The following is a 12,908-nucleotide window of genomic DNA, read 5'->3' as shown; positions in this document are numbered from 1 at the left end:
ATGACAGTCGGGCTGTCTGCCAGCCTCCTTACCAAGGTGAGAAGCATGCGGGTAGTTTCCAGGGAGCCTTCCTGTGCAACGAGGGCATCCTTCGTTTGATTCAGCACTGTGGTTTGCGCTTCCTCGGCCAGGTCCCTCCATCTCCTCTGGTTGTTGTTTCCCATTGACAACGGCAACGTCAGGGCTTCTATCGTTTCAATCGCAGGTCTCTTTCCCTATCCCCTGCTGCGCAGTATGCTCGGGGGGGGAGATAGGTACTGACTTTGTAGTCAGCCCCTTCCAAGGAAAGTTCATGATCATAACTGGTCGGTTGGGGGATGGGACGGTCCTCCCAGTTGCAGCTGGTAGCGCACAACTGAAACTTTCGTCTGCGTCCTGTCTCATCGTGCGATTCAGGCGTGTTTGCCCAGTGGAAGGAGGCCAACGATTCTGTTGTTGCTGAAACAGCAGAAAACACCGAATGGGTATGGAACCAGCTCAAACGCACATCCCTGGGACCTTGGCTATGTCCATCCAGCGGATCGCTGACTATCATGACTGGTCGATCAACTGCCATTCTCAAAGGGGTACAGCAAGCACTACCTCACGCAGATGTGCTTGTCTGCTGTACCCGCCTCATTGCCGGCATCAATCATTTCTGTTCACGTATTCTCCTGATTGTATTTCGTCTGCCAGTCATACATGTACCACAGGTAACCGCGGGCAATGTTTGTATCCCAAAGGCTCTGGCGGGTCTGGTGCGTTGGAAATTTTCTGGCAAGCACAGGTTGGTTGTAGGGTTCCTGTATGAGCTCTGATGCTTTCGGATAGCAAGCTCATACCCACGTGGAGTTTGACATGAGAATGAACCAACTACAAAAGGCCAACCCACTGGCGTTTGACCATCTCAAATCCTCTGGCATCGCAGACGCGCAATGGGTAAGTGATGTAGTTATACCTGTGAGCAACAGCTCAAGACATGTGCTCTGCAGGCAACGTATGCTCAACTGCTTCCTAAGACCAGTACAGATGTCTCAACACAAGGAGCTCAACTGCTTCCTAAGACCAGTACAGATGTCTCAACACAAGGATGCGTCCGCACTTACGGAATCAAATCGAACATACAGGCTGAGACTGGAGATAAAAAACTGAGCTCTTCCCTGGCTACAAAACGTAATCCTCTCGAATTCTTCGAATCATTGGGAGACTTTTGGATGGAATGTTTGGGAAAGGCACTTTCTAGGAAAATATTGTTACAAGAGCAAGACAAATTTATCGTTAGCGATCAAGTGCGCAAGGAGTTCTTTCAGGATTGGGAAGCTTGCAAGCTGGTAAGTATCACCAACGCTGTTGGCAACGACTTGTTCACTGTTGAGGGTCGGTCACCAACGGGAGGAGTGGAAGTGAACAGTGTTTCCTTGAGTCAGAGATCTTGCTTTCCTTGCGGTCAATGGCAGACAACAGGTCGCCCTTGCAAACATGTGATCGCAGTCTGGCTTCACTTGAACCCCCAACAAGGAAGTCGGCAAGCGATTGAGAGTTTGTTCGATGCGTGCTGGCTTAACTCAATCTCTTGTTGATGCATTTCAAGGTTCTCTGTGCGTGCCTGGTTTGGTTCCTTCTGCCTGCCAGTTCGGGTTGAACCCTTCAGATCCCTTGACTCCTCCTCCATGTGCGGTCAAGACCTCTGCGGCGAGAAGAGCTTCTTGCTACAGCGATGAAGAGGAGCATGCAACCTCGGCGCCTCGTGTGCGTCGAAGGACTCGGACACACTCGCCACCTGGCCGCGAAGACACTGCGAGGAGCGATCATGACGGGGAGCAGGTGGAGCAGGCGACGTTGTATAACACCCACGGGAATCGCAAGAAAACTTGTCAGATATGCGGCAAGGTTGGGCACAACAAGAGGACGTGTACGACACTGACAAGAAGCGGGAGGGGAGGGGAAGAAAGAGAAGAAGGCGCAACAGGAGCAGCAGAACGCGCTGAAGGTTGCGAAGACAAGCACCAAGACTGAGGAAGGCAGTAATGATAAGCCTTGTTCGAGTTGTTGCCGAAACTTTCTGCCCCTCACTGTCTGTACGACAAGGGCCAGGAGTGAAAGATAAGTCGATGGTTGAAGGTTTTCAATTTGTTCATCAGCTCTTCCAGCCGAGCCCCCCGTTCTGTAGTGACGGTCTGGACTCGCCTTGCCCGACGAAAACTCAATCCCTTCGCCTTCCCTTCGCTCCTCTCCTCCTCTCGGACATCGATGCTCTCGAACTATACGGATTCATCGATTTCTATCATTTCACGTTAAATTAATCATGGCGTGACAGCGAAAAAAGCCACTTGACATTGAAAGAATAACTCACAGCAACTAAAAACACAAGGAAAAACAACCTCTCATCTTACATCAGACCCTCGTCGCCAGTCCTGCATGAAAACTGCTCTATGACGAGCAAGCGGCCAACAACGGGGCCACTTTTCGCAGCATTTTGCTCCCCAGATTTAACGTACGGCTCAAGATTTCTCCCAGAGGAAGCAGAGCTCCCATCTTCCACTGCCGAACTCCTGCATCATGTGTCATACTCTGATCACACTCCTCCGCTCTTTCTGCCCTCCTCCACAACCACATGCTCCTCATCTTCCTCCTCACCCTCTTCCTCCTCCTGCCCTCTTCTTCCACAACCACATGCGCTTCATCTCCCTCTTCCTCCTCCTGCCCTTCTCCTCCACAAACAGCTCCTCAACTTCCTCCCCCCCCTCCCGTTCCTCCCTTCCTCATCGTCTTCACTCACCGATGACATCTCCGGCAGCTCCACCGTCAGCTCGCCATCCTTGTATTCAAAGTCCCACTCCTCCCACGCGCGATCCCCCCGTATCCCCGCGATCTCTGACACCGTCGCCAGCGGCTTCTTCCCTTCCGCACTGGCCTCGCAGGCCGCGCTGCTCGCCTGCAGGGGCTTCGCGCAGAGTTTCCTGGGCCTGGCGGAGGAGTAGAAGAGGAGAGAACCCTGGCCCTTGACCGTGAGATGAGCTCGCATCGTGTTCTCCTTCTCTGACAAGGATGGAAGAGGCGACTGCAGGACACAGTGAGAGGGGAACACTGGGAGAAGAGGAGGGAGAAGAGGGAGAAATGATAGGGAAGGAGAGATGGAGGAACAGGAAGAGAGTGGTGAACTTTTGGGGGTGAGAGGTAGAATTGAGGAGGAGCAAGGGAGGAGGAGGAAGGGAAGAGGAGGAGGAGGAGGAGGAGGAGGAGGAGGAGGAGGAGGAGGAGGAGGAGAGGGAGATTTTACCGCGGTGAGCTGGTTCAGGTGCCACAGCCATTCCTCGTCCGGGTCAGCGACGAACCTCTCGACCTCGTCGTCCACCTCGATGTTGGACTGGAACTTGGAGCTGAAGGGAGCTGAGGCGAGCTTCCACCGTCGGTTCACATTCCACATGCCCCCGCTCATCGCAGCAGGATCAATCACGCTGTTGAGAAAGTCCTGAACAAGGGTGTCAGGCTAAGTGGCGGGAGCAAAGGCAGGAAGGGAGGAGAGAGAAGGGAGGATAGCAGTAGTCGAGAGAGAGGGAGCAGAAGGAAACGCGGGAGGGGGAGGGGGGAGGCAGGAGGAACAGAGCATACGCAATCAACAACCATGAGAGGAGAAAGGAAGGAGAGAGAGGAAGGGGAGGAAGGACGGGGTGGTCAGGATTTTCACCTGCAAGATAGGGTGGTCTTCCCTACCACAAACCCTATGAGAAAGCAACGCGCCTCCTCCGTTGAACATCTTCTTGAGCCCCACTGGAGCCCAGAGAGCATCATCCCCCTTGTCGTCCTTCACCCCTTGCAGCTTCTGGATCGGAGCGACGGTAAGGACGTCCGACTCCTGAGGCTTCAACTTGATATCCATCTGCCAGCCTGTCAGCCTTCTCCACCCCGACTTCTACTCCTCCTTTTAACTCTTTCCTCTGCCTTCTCCTCCTCCTCCTCTTCTCCCTCCTCCTTCCTCTGCCTCTTCTTCCTCCTGCCTCTGCCTTGTCCTCTTCCTCCATGTTACCTTGGATTTGTAGTCCATCAGGAAGAGCTTCTCTCGCTTGTGGCTCCACACAGCGTACCTTCCCACCTCCGACGGGAGCCTCTCGACATCCTGTGGGCTGACATGCGCAACCACGTCGGGAGGCCGATGATCCGGCATGACGAAGTTCCGGACTGTCCTGTCCCAGTACGCCCCCTGCAGGTTGAAGATGCCCAGCACTCCCCCGACCTGGTTGTGGTTCCAGACTTTCAGCGCTGACACCCCGTCCTTGCACACGTCGGTGAAGAGGCAGTCGCGTGTTGGGCGCCCAGGTAGCTGAGCACGCAGGACGCTGCCGTCAGGCAGGACCAGCTGCCGGAGGAGGTCGAAGTTGTGGACGGTCGGGCGATCGGAAGTGTACACGGCGCATCCTCCGACCGATCGCGCGGCCGCGTGCAGCTCAGCAGCGGGATGTTCACTCTGGAACATGTCCCAGTCCGGGTGTACGATCTCTCCAAGGAAGAGAGTGTTGTAGACCACGTTGTAGACGTGGACAGTGTGTGAGGCTGGTTCACGGGGATAGAAGTCGTCCGAGGCGCGGGCGATCGCCGTGTCCTTGAAGGAGTAGAGGTTCTCCGTCGGGTGACACATGCAGTTGATGCAGTTTCCGGACAGATGCTCCTTCACGCTCTGCTCCATCGCATGCACGTAGGCTCGAGTGATCTTCGGGCCTCCCCCGTACCCGGCTCCCAGCATGGTGATGGCGGCCTGAGCGTCGCACTTGACCCCGTCCACTCCGGCGTCATGCAAGCTCTTATGCAGCTCCCCGTAGAAGTCGCGGATGTGCATGGGCGGTACGATGCCGACACCTACGAAGGACGAAGGATTCCAGGCCATGGTCGGCTCGGTACTGAGCATGCCAGGGGTGTAGTCAAAGTGCGGGTCAATGCAGGGGTACTGGATGGTGGGCTGAAACCTCTCCATGCCGGGGGCGTTAGGGTCGACGCCTAGCCAGTAGCCAGTGAGGGCATGCCAGCAAAAGGTGTACTGAAGTCCGAAGTCGCTCTTGAGCTCGCGGACCAGATGCCCCAGCTGCACGAACTTGGAGTTGGGGTTGATGCTCGTCAGCCTCTTGGACCAGTCGGTCGCCTCCGCAAAATACTTGAGCAGATCGTTGCGGATGACGTTGAACGTCAGCCACTTCCAGATCTTGACCGGCATCGAGTTGTAAGGTGACTTCTCGACGACCGACGTGTACCACCAGGTGAGCAGTCGGGCAGGAATGTCCTTGAAGGATGTAAGCTGTTGGGAGGCCCAGTCCTCTCCCTGTCAACAACGTCAGTCCCCTCCTTCACAGCTTGTCAAACTACCTCAATCACTCCTCCGCCGGCCAACTCGGCTGCAGAAACATCCTCCCTAGCGTCGCCTTCGGCGATCCTGTACCCCTCATCGTTGTCTGTGCTCTGCCAGCCGTCATCGAGGATCAAGAGCCTTGACGGCGTCCCTCCCTTGGCAAGCTCCCGCAGCCCGTGCTTCACGCCTTCGGGCTCTACTTGGCTGTAGAACGCATCCCACGTGCACCATCCAAACACGTCCAGTGTAGATGGAGTAGTCTTCTCCTTGCGAATTCGAAACGTTCCCAGCCGATCCGCTGCAGCAGCGAAGGCTCGTTCGAGCAGGAGGAACGGGTCTGTTCCAGCTGCGACAAGGACGGAGGTCGGGCAGATCTTGGTTCGCACGTCTGGGTCCCCACTCTCTATCCTCACTTGCAGCGTGCTCCCCTCCGTCCCCCAGATGGACGAACGGAACGAGTTGCCAACCATCGGCAGCATCACCGCGTACATCCCAAGGCCCAGCTCGAGGAGCAGGAACTGTGTCTCAGCAGGGACCGGCATGCTCCTGTCTCCCACGTCGGGAGACATCCACCACAGCTTCTGCCTCGCGCAAGACAACCACCTGGAGTTCAGCAGGTCAGCGCAAAAGGTACCTAACCTTTCACCTTCCTCCACTCACCTGGTAGCGCTTGCTGGAATACTTCCTAGTGTTGCCACGTGCTGACTCTCCTCCGCCTCTCCTTGTATGCCCATGAAGATGTGATTCTCGTCCTTATCATCGATGAAGGCCTGCACACCCATGTTCTCCAGGATAGGAACCTCTACGATCCCTCCCAGTGCCGACGCATACATCGTGCCATCGCGCACGTGTATGGCGGCGGCTCCCTTCTCAACCTCCCGCCTCTTTGTCTTCCGAGATATGTGATACCTCACACGCTCGATCCCTGCGCGCAGCTGCTCCTCGGCTTCATGCATGCCGTACTTCCACTTCTCGTCCAAGTCCATAAGCCTTGCGTCTACCTCCTCTGACGTCAGAGGCTTCATAGTATCGCTCACAAACATCAGGTTGTCTTCGATGTCCTTGATCGCCTTCTTTCCCAGCGCCTTCTCAAAACCGTCTTTGATCTCTTCCTCTGTCAGCGGGACCGCCACACTGGTCAACCGCCGCACACCCTTGTCGTACCTCCTCCTCAACCTCTCGATAGCAAAGAGCAGGTTCTTCGTGGAAGGGTCTGTTTTCTTCCTCAACGCCCTCCAAGTTCCCCGTCTCTCCATCGGGCTTGCAGGTTTCGTCCATTGCAATGCGCTGCCCAGGCTCAGGACCTCGTAAAGGGCGTCAAGGCTACTGCGCAGCTCCGCAATGTTGTGCTCCTCCATTCCCTGCATCTGCTTCACCCACCCTCGAACTTCGTCTTCAACCTGCCTCAAGAACGTTTCAACCTGCTCCCTTGTCTCTGCTTGACTCTTTAGCTGATCCTCCTCCTTCTCTTCAGGTTTGATCCCCAGCGCTGAACGAGCGGCGTTGAGCAGGCGGCAGCCATTGCTAAGCACCGCCTGCCGTGCCTCTTCGAAGGCATTAGCACTCGCTCCATTCATGACGCATCGTATCCTCTTTATTCCCTCCACTCGATGACGCTCAAGGACCCTCTCGGAAAGCACCGAGGGCAGGGGCCTCAGACGCTGCCTATCCACAAACGAGGATCGTTGTATCCCATGCTTCGGAACCTTGAGGAGCATGGTATTGAAGGCAGGCAGTGTCGACATTCGATGTTCATAGCCATAGGTAACAACTAGTCCAATGGGAAGGATACTCAACAACAAGCGGGCAAACCCAACCATGTCTGGTGTCGCCAAACTACAGAAATCGGGGCCCTGCTGAAACCTCTACGATGGTACTTTCAGTTGAATGCTCGAGCTCCTCCTCCAACAATGGCCTGTCAGTCTTTTCAAGGCCTGACCTTACTTCTATCTGCTCGGTGTCCTCCTCTCCCTCTGTCCTCCTACCGCATCCCCTCCGCTTGTCTTCGCCTTCGTTCCATAGCTCTCTCCAGCATTGCAACTACCCCACCCTACCCCCGCCCCCTTCCACGGCCACCCACTGTCAAGGCTACCCACCCTATTAAAAATCACCCCATCTCAAATCTGATACACCCCTCCCATTGACTTGATCATACCTACTAAAAGAGAGGGTGAATATTACACCCTACCATCTTCCTAGAAAATCCTCTCATGACACCGGTAAAGGATTACCCCTCCCTGCAAAGACACCTTCTGAATAGTACCCCTACGTCTTTTCTGACCCATCGAATTTATGTAACCACCCCCACCCTACCCACCCCTATTCGTTACCCTATCGTACCCTACTATTTTGATCTACAGGGCTATCCTGGACATACCCTACCCACCCATGGAATAGCTCTTATCTGCTACCCTACCATCATGCTGACCGCACCCCACCATTCCTATTGTTTTTCAATGTCATCACCCCACCTTCTTACTGACCCCACCCTCCTTTTTTCAGCCTACCCTACGGTACAGAAGTTCTACACCGTAAAAAGTGGGGATCACCACCCACCCTGGGTATTCCACGAATACTACCCCACCTCTGACAATTAACAACTATTTTTATATCTCAAAACGATCTCCCAATGCCACACACAAGGGACCAAAAAAAAATTTACTACCCCACGTACTACAACAATCCATTTTGAGTACCCTACCCATGAATTTGTGTTGAGTACCCCCTCTCACTTTTGTGTGCTTTGGAGGATCATGTAAGGGGTACCTCGGCTGCACTTGTCAGTAACCACCCCACTCGGGATCTTCAGTGCGACCTAACCCACCCCTTGAATCCCTTTTCGTCACCCCCGTTCTCAAATTTTAAAAATTGCATCGCTTCCTGTAAAAGATTTTAGACTCCCGGATCGGCCCCCCACCACCCCCATCTGTGTGCTCTCAGTCGTTGCACTTTGAGAGTACCCCATATTTTCTCCATTATTTAACCGGTACTTAGCACCAACTATCCTGAAACACCCCATCATCCCATCAGCCCCCATTGGAATTAATTTCTAATATTTTAAAAGTGTATGGGAGTTTTACTTTATAAAATCTATGGGGTATTTATAGAAAATTACGTAGGAAATTGATAGCGAAACGTACGGGAAAGAGGTCTCTTCGTTAAATGTATTTTACTTCTCCCGGCAAGCATGCACCACTAGCAAGGCCTGAAACTCCAGTGCTCCATTGAGTAAGGGAGGGTATCATAGCTCGTATTTTTATTAATTGGTCTTCTAAGTTCAGACTCTCAAGTGGTCAGGTGCAAGTGAATTCTTGCAACGGGGGCCTTTCCATGGGAATCCATTGCGGGTTTACTGGGCTCCCGTAAAACGTTTTACCGCGTTGACTTGAAACGGAGGCTTGCCTTGCCGGCAAACTTGAAACTTGGAACTTCAGTGCCGCAGCAAGTGACTTGAACCCGCCGACGCCGATCGGACGGTGACCTGGCAGTGGTCAGGGCCCGGCCCGGGCGGCGCGGCGGCGGGGTGACTCTCCGACCCGACGAGTCGACGGTCGGCAAGGCGCGGGGGGGCGGCGCCGGCGGCCGGGTAGTGACCGGCGGGCCGGGGGGCGGGCCGCGCCGGGGTGAGGCTCGGTCACCGGCCGGCTCAGCAGCTGACTCCCGGCTCCTGATCGGACGCGGCCCCGGGTCCGGCCCGGGGGCGGACGCGGCCCGGGCGGCGCCGCCTCATCGGTACGGTACGGCGGAAGATGAGGCCCGGGGCGTCACCCGGGCTGTCGTCACACTGTACTGAGGCAAAGTTTCACTCACTGAGTCATAGTAGTATATAAAACTTATTGAGTAAACTATCTAATCAAAGCGTTCATTGCTATTTCAAGACTGGTATGGGTAGGGGTAGGTACCCACCCTTATTTTAGGGATACTTGTGTTTAATTTAATATGATGATACCGGGGGTACAAATTAGCAGACCCCCCCACAAGCAGTGGAAAACCTTGTTTTTTCGATGACCTGGTTTGTGGCTCTTCACAATGGCATTGTACGGGTCGGCGATGGAGAGAGGGAGCGGGTGAGTGGTGAAGACCGGCGCTATGGCATATGATCATCATAATGAAGACCATATCGTGCTGCGATGTGTGATGTTTATGATTTGATTTGATTCCTTGGTGTATGCTTTCATGACTTCTGTTTGACGTTGATTGCTCGCGTTTTGCTGGTGTGCTGGGAAGTTTCTTACTAGGAACGCCAGGTTGCTGCCGAGCTGGCACTCTCCCCGTCGCCATGGAGCTCTTGCTGCTCTAGCCATTCCAGCACTCCTTGCTGCCTTCGCCTTGGTCGCAATGGTAGTGGTTAGCTGGGGTCGCCGAGCAAGAGCGTCATGCTGAATCCCTACACGATGTCAGCGAGTGAAGCAGGCCTGCTAGGAGATATCGGAGCTAAGGACCACGAGAACGTTGTTGGCGCTCTTGCCTCCCTCTCTGCTGCTCCTTCACATGCCCGTCAGAGACGAGGCGCCGCGAGCTCATCGCCTGCCAAGGCGTCGCACCAGCATCAGGGGGACGGAAAGGCTCGAGACGAGGTGCTGGAGAGAGCGGCGAAGCTGAAGGAGAGCGCAGAGACTCTGCTCAGTGATGAGAAGCAGCTGCGCAACAAGGAGAAGTCCATGGCGAGAGCGGCTCAAGCTGACCTGCTCAAGTACCAGCATCTCATATCCAGCGCCCGTCGCTCCCACGTGGCAAGGAGGCATCGCGCCACACCGAAGAAGGAGTCCATGGCCAAGGACATTGCAAGGATGGTGATTCAGGATCTTGAGCCGAAGATCGAGAAGGAGGACGCCAAGATCTCGAACCTGCAGATGAAGATGCAAAGTCTGGGACAACATGTCGACACCACTGCGAAAGCCGCTGTGAAAGACTCGCTGTCCTCCTGAACTGCCTCTGACTTTGCTCAAGGATGCTCCGGACGCCAAGAACAAGTTCCCTCCCGCATTCCCCGATCACTGGCACCATAGTGCGGTGGCCAAGAGAACGACTCTGAAGGTGACGCTCCGTCTAGCCCTCGAGGGACCTTCTGATCCCCTGACGCCGACTGGCTTACAGCAGCCGGCAACCTCGTTCGATAGGGAGCTCAAGGACTTTCTCCGTCCTTCCAAGGTTCCTGCTGTTCTCTCTCGATGTGGCTAGAGGTGCTGAGGGCCCTGGGAGCAGGCAGCTGCCCTGGAGCCCCGGGTTCACGGGCACAGGAAGTCCATGGCAGACTACCTGGTAGTCTCGTGTGCGAGTTGATCTCTGCTCTGACCTGGGTTGCAGCTGGTGAATGCTACCAAGGAAGAGATCGGGCAGGGAGCTCCGGGGGACGGAGAGGAGACCACGTGGTTCCATCCCGAGCACAAGGGCAGGTATGCGGCCTGGCTGGTTGGTCCTTGAAGGGAGGAGGATGATGATGGTGCTACAGCCCATGTTCAGTCTCTGGGAACTGCAACCACAACCTTCCATTCAAGTTGCAGGATCATGAGTACTGGCGGGAGAAGTATCTGGTTGGGAAATCTTGCTTCCTCCATGGGTGCCAGTGACGCTGAAACAGGCCAAGTACCGGGACCAGCCAGAAGGCGAGGAGGGGAAGGGCGAGAAAGTAGGCGAGGAAGCGGTATGGCTGCTTGCAACAGGACCATGTCGGTCGTGACGGAGTTGATCAGGAGAAGAGAGCGCTCGGCAACGAAGTCGTCATGCGCTCACTCGACGACTTCGTCACTCCCAACGACGCGTATGTGCACAACCTTCTAACCTCAGGTGGGCTGTGAAGCAGAGATGCTCGTCTTGACGTGATCGTGTGCCCTGTGCATCGGGATGATTCACATTCTACTCGTCAGCATTTTCTGCTGTCGATGTGTTGACATGATCTCGATGCTCTGGCGCGCGTGTCTTGTAGCTCTGTCTCTGACAGGAGCCGTGCAGGAGCCTACGGTGTCGATCACTTCGGTCATATGCCGCCCAAATCCGAGAAGAACGAGGTTGATCGTTGTAGATGGGATGCGATGAAGATGGTTGAGACCTGCACAGGACTTGATGTACGGCAGAGGATTCAAAAAGTACGTGCGAGATGTCTGGGGCAAGGTGAGTTGATGCCTGTTGAGGAGGCAGAGACGAGATAAGTAGAGTGGATGTCTATGACAGGGAGGGAGAGGAAGAGAAGGAGACTGAGACTGATGTTTGTCTTGAAGGAGCTGCAAGAACCTGGAAAGGGTGGCATGAAGGCCATGTACAGGGACGGTGACTACAACAAGGTTGGAGACGAAGTCATTGGGGGCGAAGACAAAGAGGTGAAAGCAGGAGAAGACAGAGCATGCTGATGTTGTTGTTGATATCTCTGCTCCTGATTATGGTGGTGATGTTCATGTCATTAGTATTGTTGTTGTTTTCGATAACGTCTTCTCGTTGCTGTTGTCGTTGATGACGTTGTTGCTGATGATGATGCGAAGGTTCCTATCGGGCTGACTATGCCGGAATTCCCGGGCACTGACCATGATCACTTTGATCACTGGAAGTGGGACTCGTCGATGAACCAGGAACTCTTGAATGGTGACTTCATCCTACTGCCTCCTTTTGCCAGCTCGCACGCTCACCCCTTCCCCTCGTTCCTGCCTCTCCTCTCCTACTCTTGTTTCCTTCCTCGCTCCTCTCGCTCCCCTCCTTGCTTCCTACCCTCAAGTCTTGTCCTTGCTCTCTTTCTTACTCGATTCCTTGCTCTGACCAGCTCTGACCTCGCTTCCCCCCTCGTCAGGTGCTTACTGGAGACACCTGAGGAAAGACGGCTTCATGGACCGGGTGATGCCTGCTGATGAGGTCAGCCAGTGTGTTGCTCCTTCAGTGTATCTGCCCCTGCCCCCTCCTCCTTCCCTACCTGCCTGTCACTCCTCCTCCTCCCCCTCCTTCCCTACCTGCCTTTCACTCCTCCACCACCTCCTCCTCCTACTTCCCTACCTGCCTGTCACTCCTCCTCCTCCTCCTCCTCCTTTCCTCCCTCTACCTTCTCCCTCCCCCTGCTCCTCCTTCCGCCCCACGTTGCCCTCCTTCTGTTTCTCCTCGTGTTTGACTCAGTCCCACCAGGCTCACCTCAGCAAGATTGGAGCATCTCACGACCGCAAGCCACTCACTGACTTTGTGCTGGGATCTTGGAACCAAGTGAGTTCTCCTCCTCCTCCTCCTCCTCCTCCGCCGCTCAGTTTTGATGTTCAAGTGAAAATGGCTGAAGCGGTTAGAGGAGTGTAGAGAAACGATGGGAAGAGAGGCGGGGAACGGAGCAAGTAGGAAAGAGGGAAGAAGAAAACATGCATCTAGTGAAGAAACAAGAAGCAGACAGTGATCAGGGGGTTGAGTCTCATGATTGCATATGCTGATCCTGCTGTATGAAGCAGGACTGGTAATCGAAAGTTGATGATGTAGACGTTTCTCCGCACCCTGACCAAGTTTGCTGAGCATGGTCATGTTGATCAAAATGGTCAGATCGAATAGATTGTCCACGACTGTTTTGCTTTGCTGTTTATTTGGGTGAAGGGACAGCAACGCTCTCCATATGTATTCCTCCGAATTCGAA

General features: G+C 54.6%; 3 protein-coding genes across 3 annotated transcripts in view; 2 read left to right on the top strand and 1 right to left on the bottom strand.

Moving 5' to 3' along the window:
- GUITHDRAFT_144565 (hypothetical protein) lies at positions 1-1,995 on the top strand (the record flags this gene model as incomplete). The annotated part of the gene is made up of 9 exons (XM_005824998.1): positions 1-36; positions 105-131; positions 183-205; positions 274-344; positions 397-566; positions 693-737; positions 811-918; positions 972-1,310; positions 1,612-1,995. The coding sequence occupies 9 exons, from the start codon at positions 1-3 to the stop codon at positions 1,993-1,995; spliced, it is 1,203 nt and encodes a 400-aa protein (XP_005825055.1).
- A 256-nt stretch (positions 1,996-2,251) lies between these two features.
- GUITHDRAFT_165320 (hypothetical protein) lies at positions 2,252-7,137 on the bottom strand (the record flags this gene model as incomplete). The annotated part of the gene is made up of 7 exons (XM_005824997.1): positions 2,252-2,531; positions 2,759-3,040; positions 3,260-3,451; positions 3,668-3,859; positions 4,007-5,290; positions 5,335-5,920; positions 5,978-7,137. The coding sequence occupies 7 exons, from the start codon at positions 7,135-7,137 to the stop codon at positions 2,481-2,483; spliced, it is 3,747 nt and encodes a 1,248-aa protein (XP_005825054.1). The 3' UTR covers positions 2,252-2,480.
- A 2,556-nt stretch (positions 7,138-9,693) lies between these two features.
- The window catches only part of GUITHDRAFT_115833 (hypothetical protein), a gene marked incomplete at both ends in the record, with an annotated part of 4,228 nt that continues 1,013 nt past the window's right edge, over positions 9,694-12,908 (top strand). Inside the window, 14 exons of the mRNA XM_005824996.1 lie at positions 9,694-10,221; positions 10,268-10,354; positions 10,415-10,468; positions 10,523-10,579; positions 10,625-10,713; positions 10,770-10,851; positions 10,899-10,961; positions 11,011-11,104; positions 11,270-11,325; positions 11,375-11,428; positions 11,536-11,634; positions 11,794-11,893; positions 12,096-12,157; positions 12,422-12,496. Of these exons, the coding sequence (XP_005825053.1) occupies positions 9,694-10,221; positions 10,268-10,354; positions 10,415-10,468; positions 10,523-10,579; positions 10,625-10,713; positions 10,770-10,851; positions 10,899-10,961; positions 11,011-11,104; positions 11,270-11,325; positions 11,375-11,428; positions 11,536-11,634; positions 11,794-11,893; positions 12,096-12,157; positions 12,422-12,496 (1,500 nt within the window). The remainder of the gene's footprint in view (positions 10,222-10,267; positions 10,355-10,414; positions 10,469-10,522; positions 10,580-10,624; positions 10,714-10,769; positions 10,852-10,898; positions 10,962-11,010; positions 11,105-11,269; positions 11,326-11,374; positions 11,429-11,535; positions 11,635-11,793; positions 11,894-12,095; positions 12,158-12,421; positions 12,497-12,908) is intronic.

Source organism: Guillardia theta (genome assembly GCF_000315625.1).
Source record: "Guillardia theta CCMP2712 unplaced genomic scaffold GUITHscaffold_88, whole genome shotgun sequence".
Lineage (NCBI taxonomy): Eukaryota > Cryptophyceae > Pyrenomonadales > Geminigeraceae > Guillardia > Guillardia theta.
The sequence above is the reverse complement of the archived record's forward strand: the minus strand, read 5'-3'. Positions and strand labels throughout refer to the sequence as shown.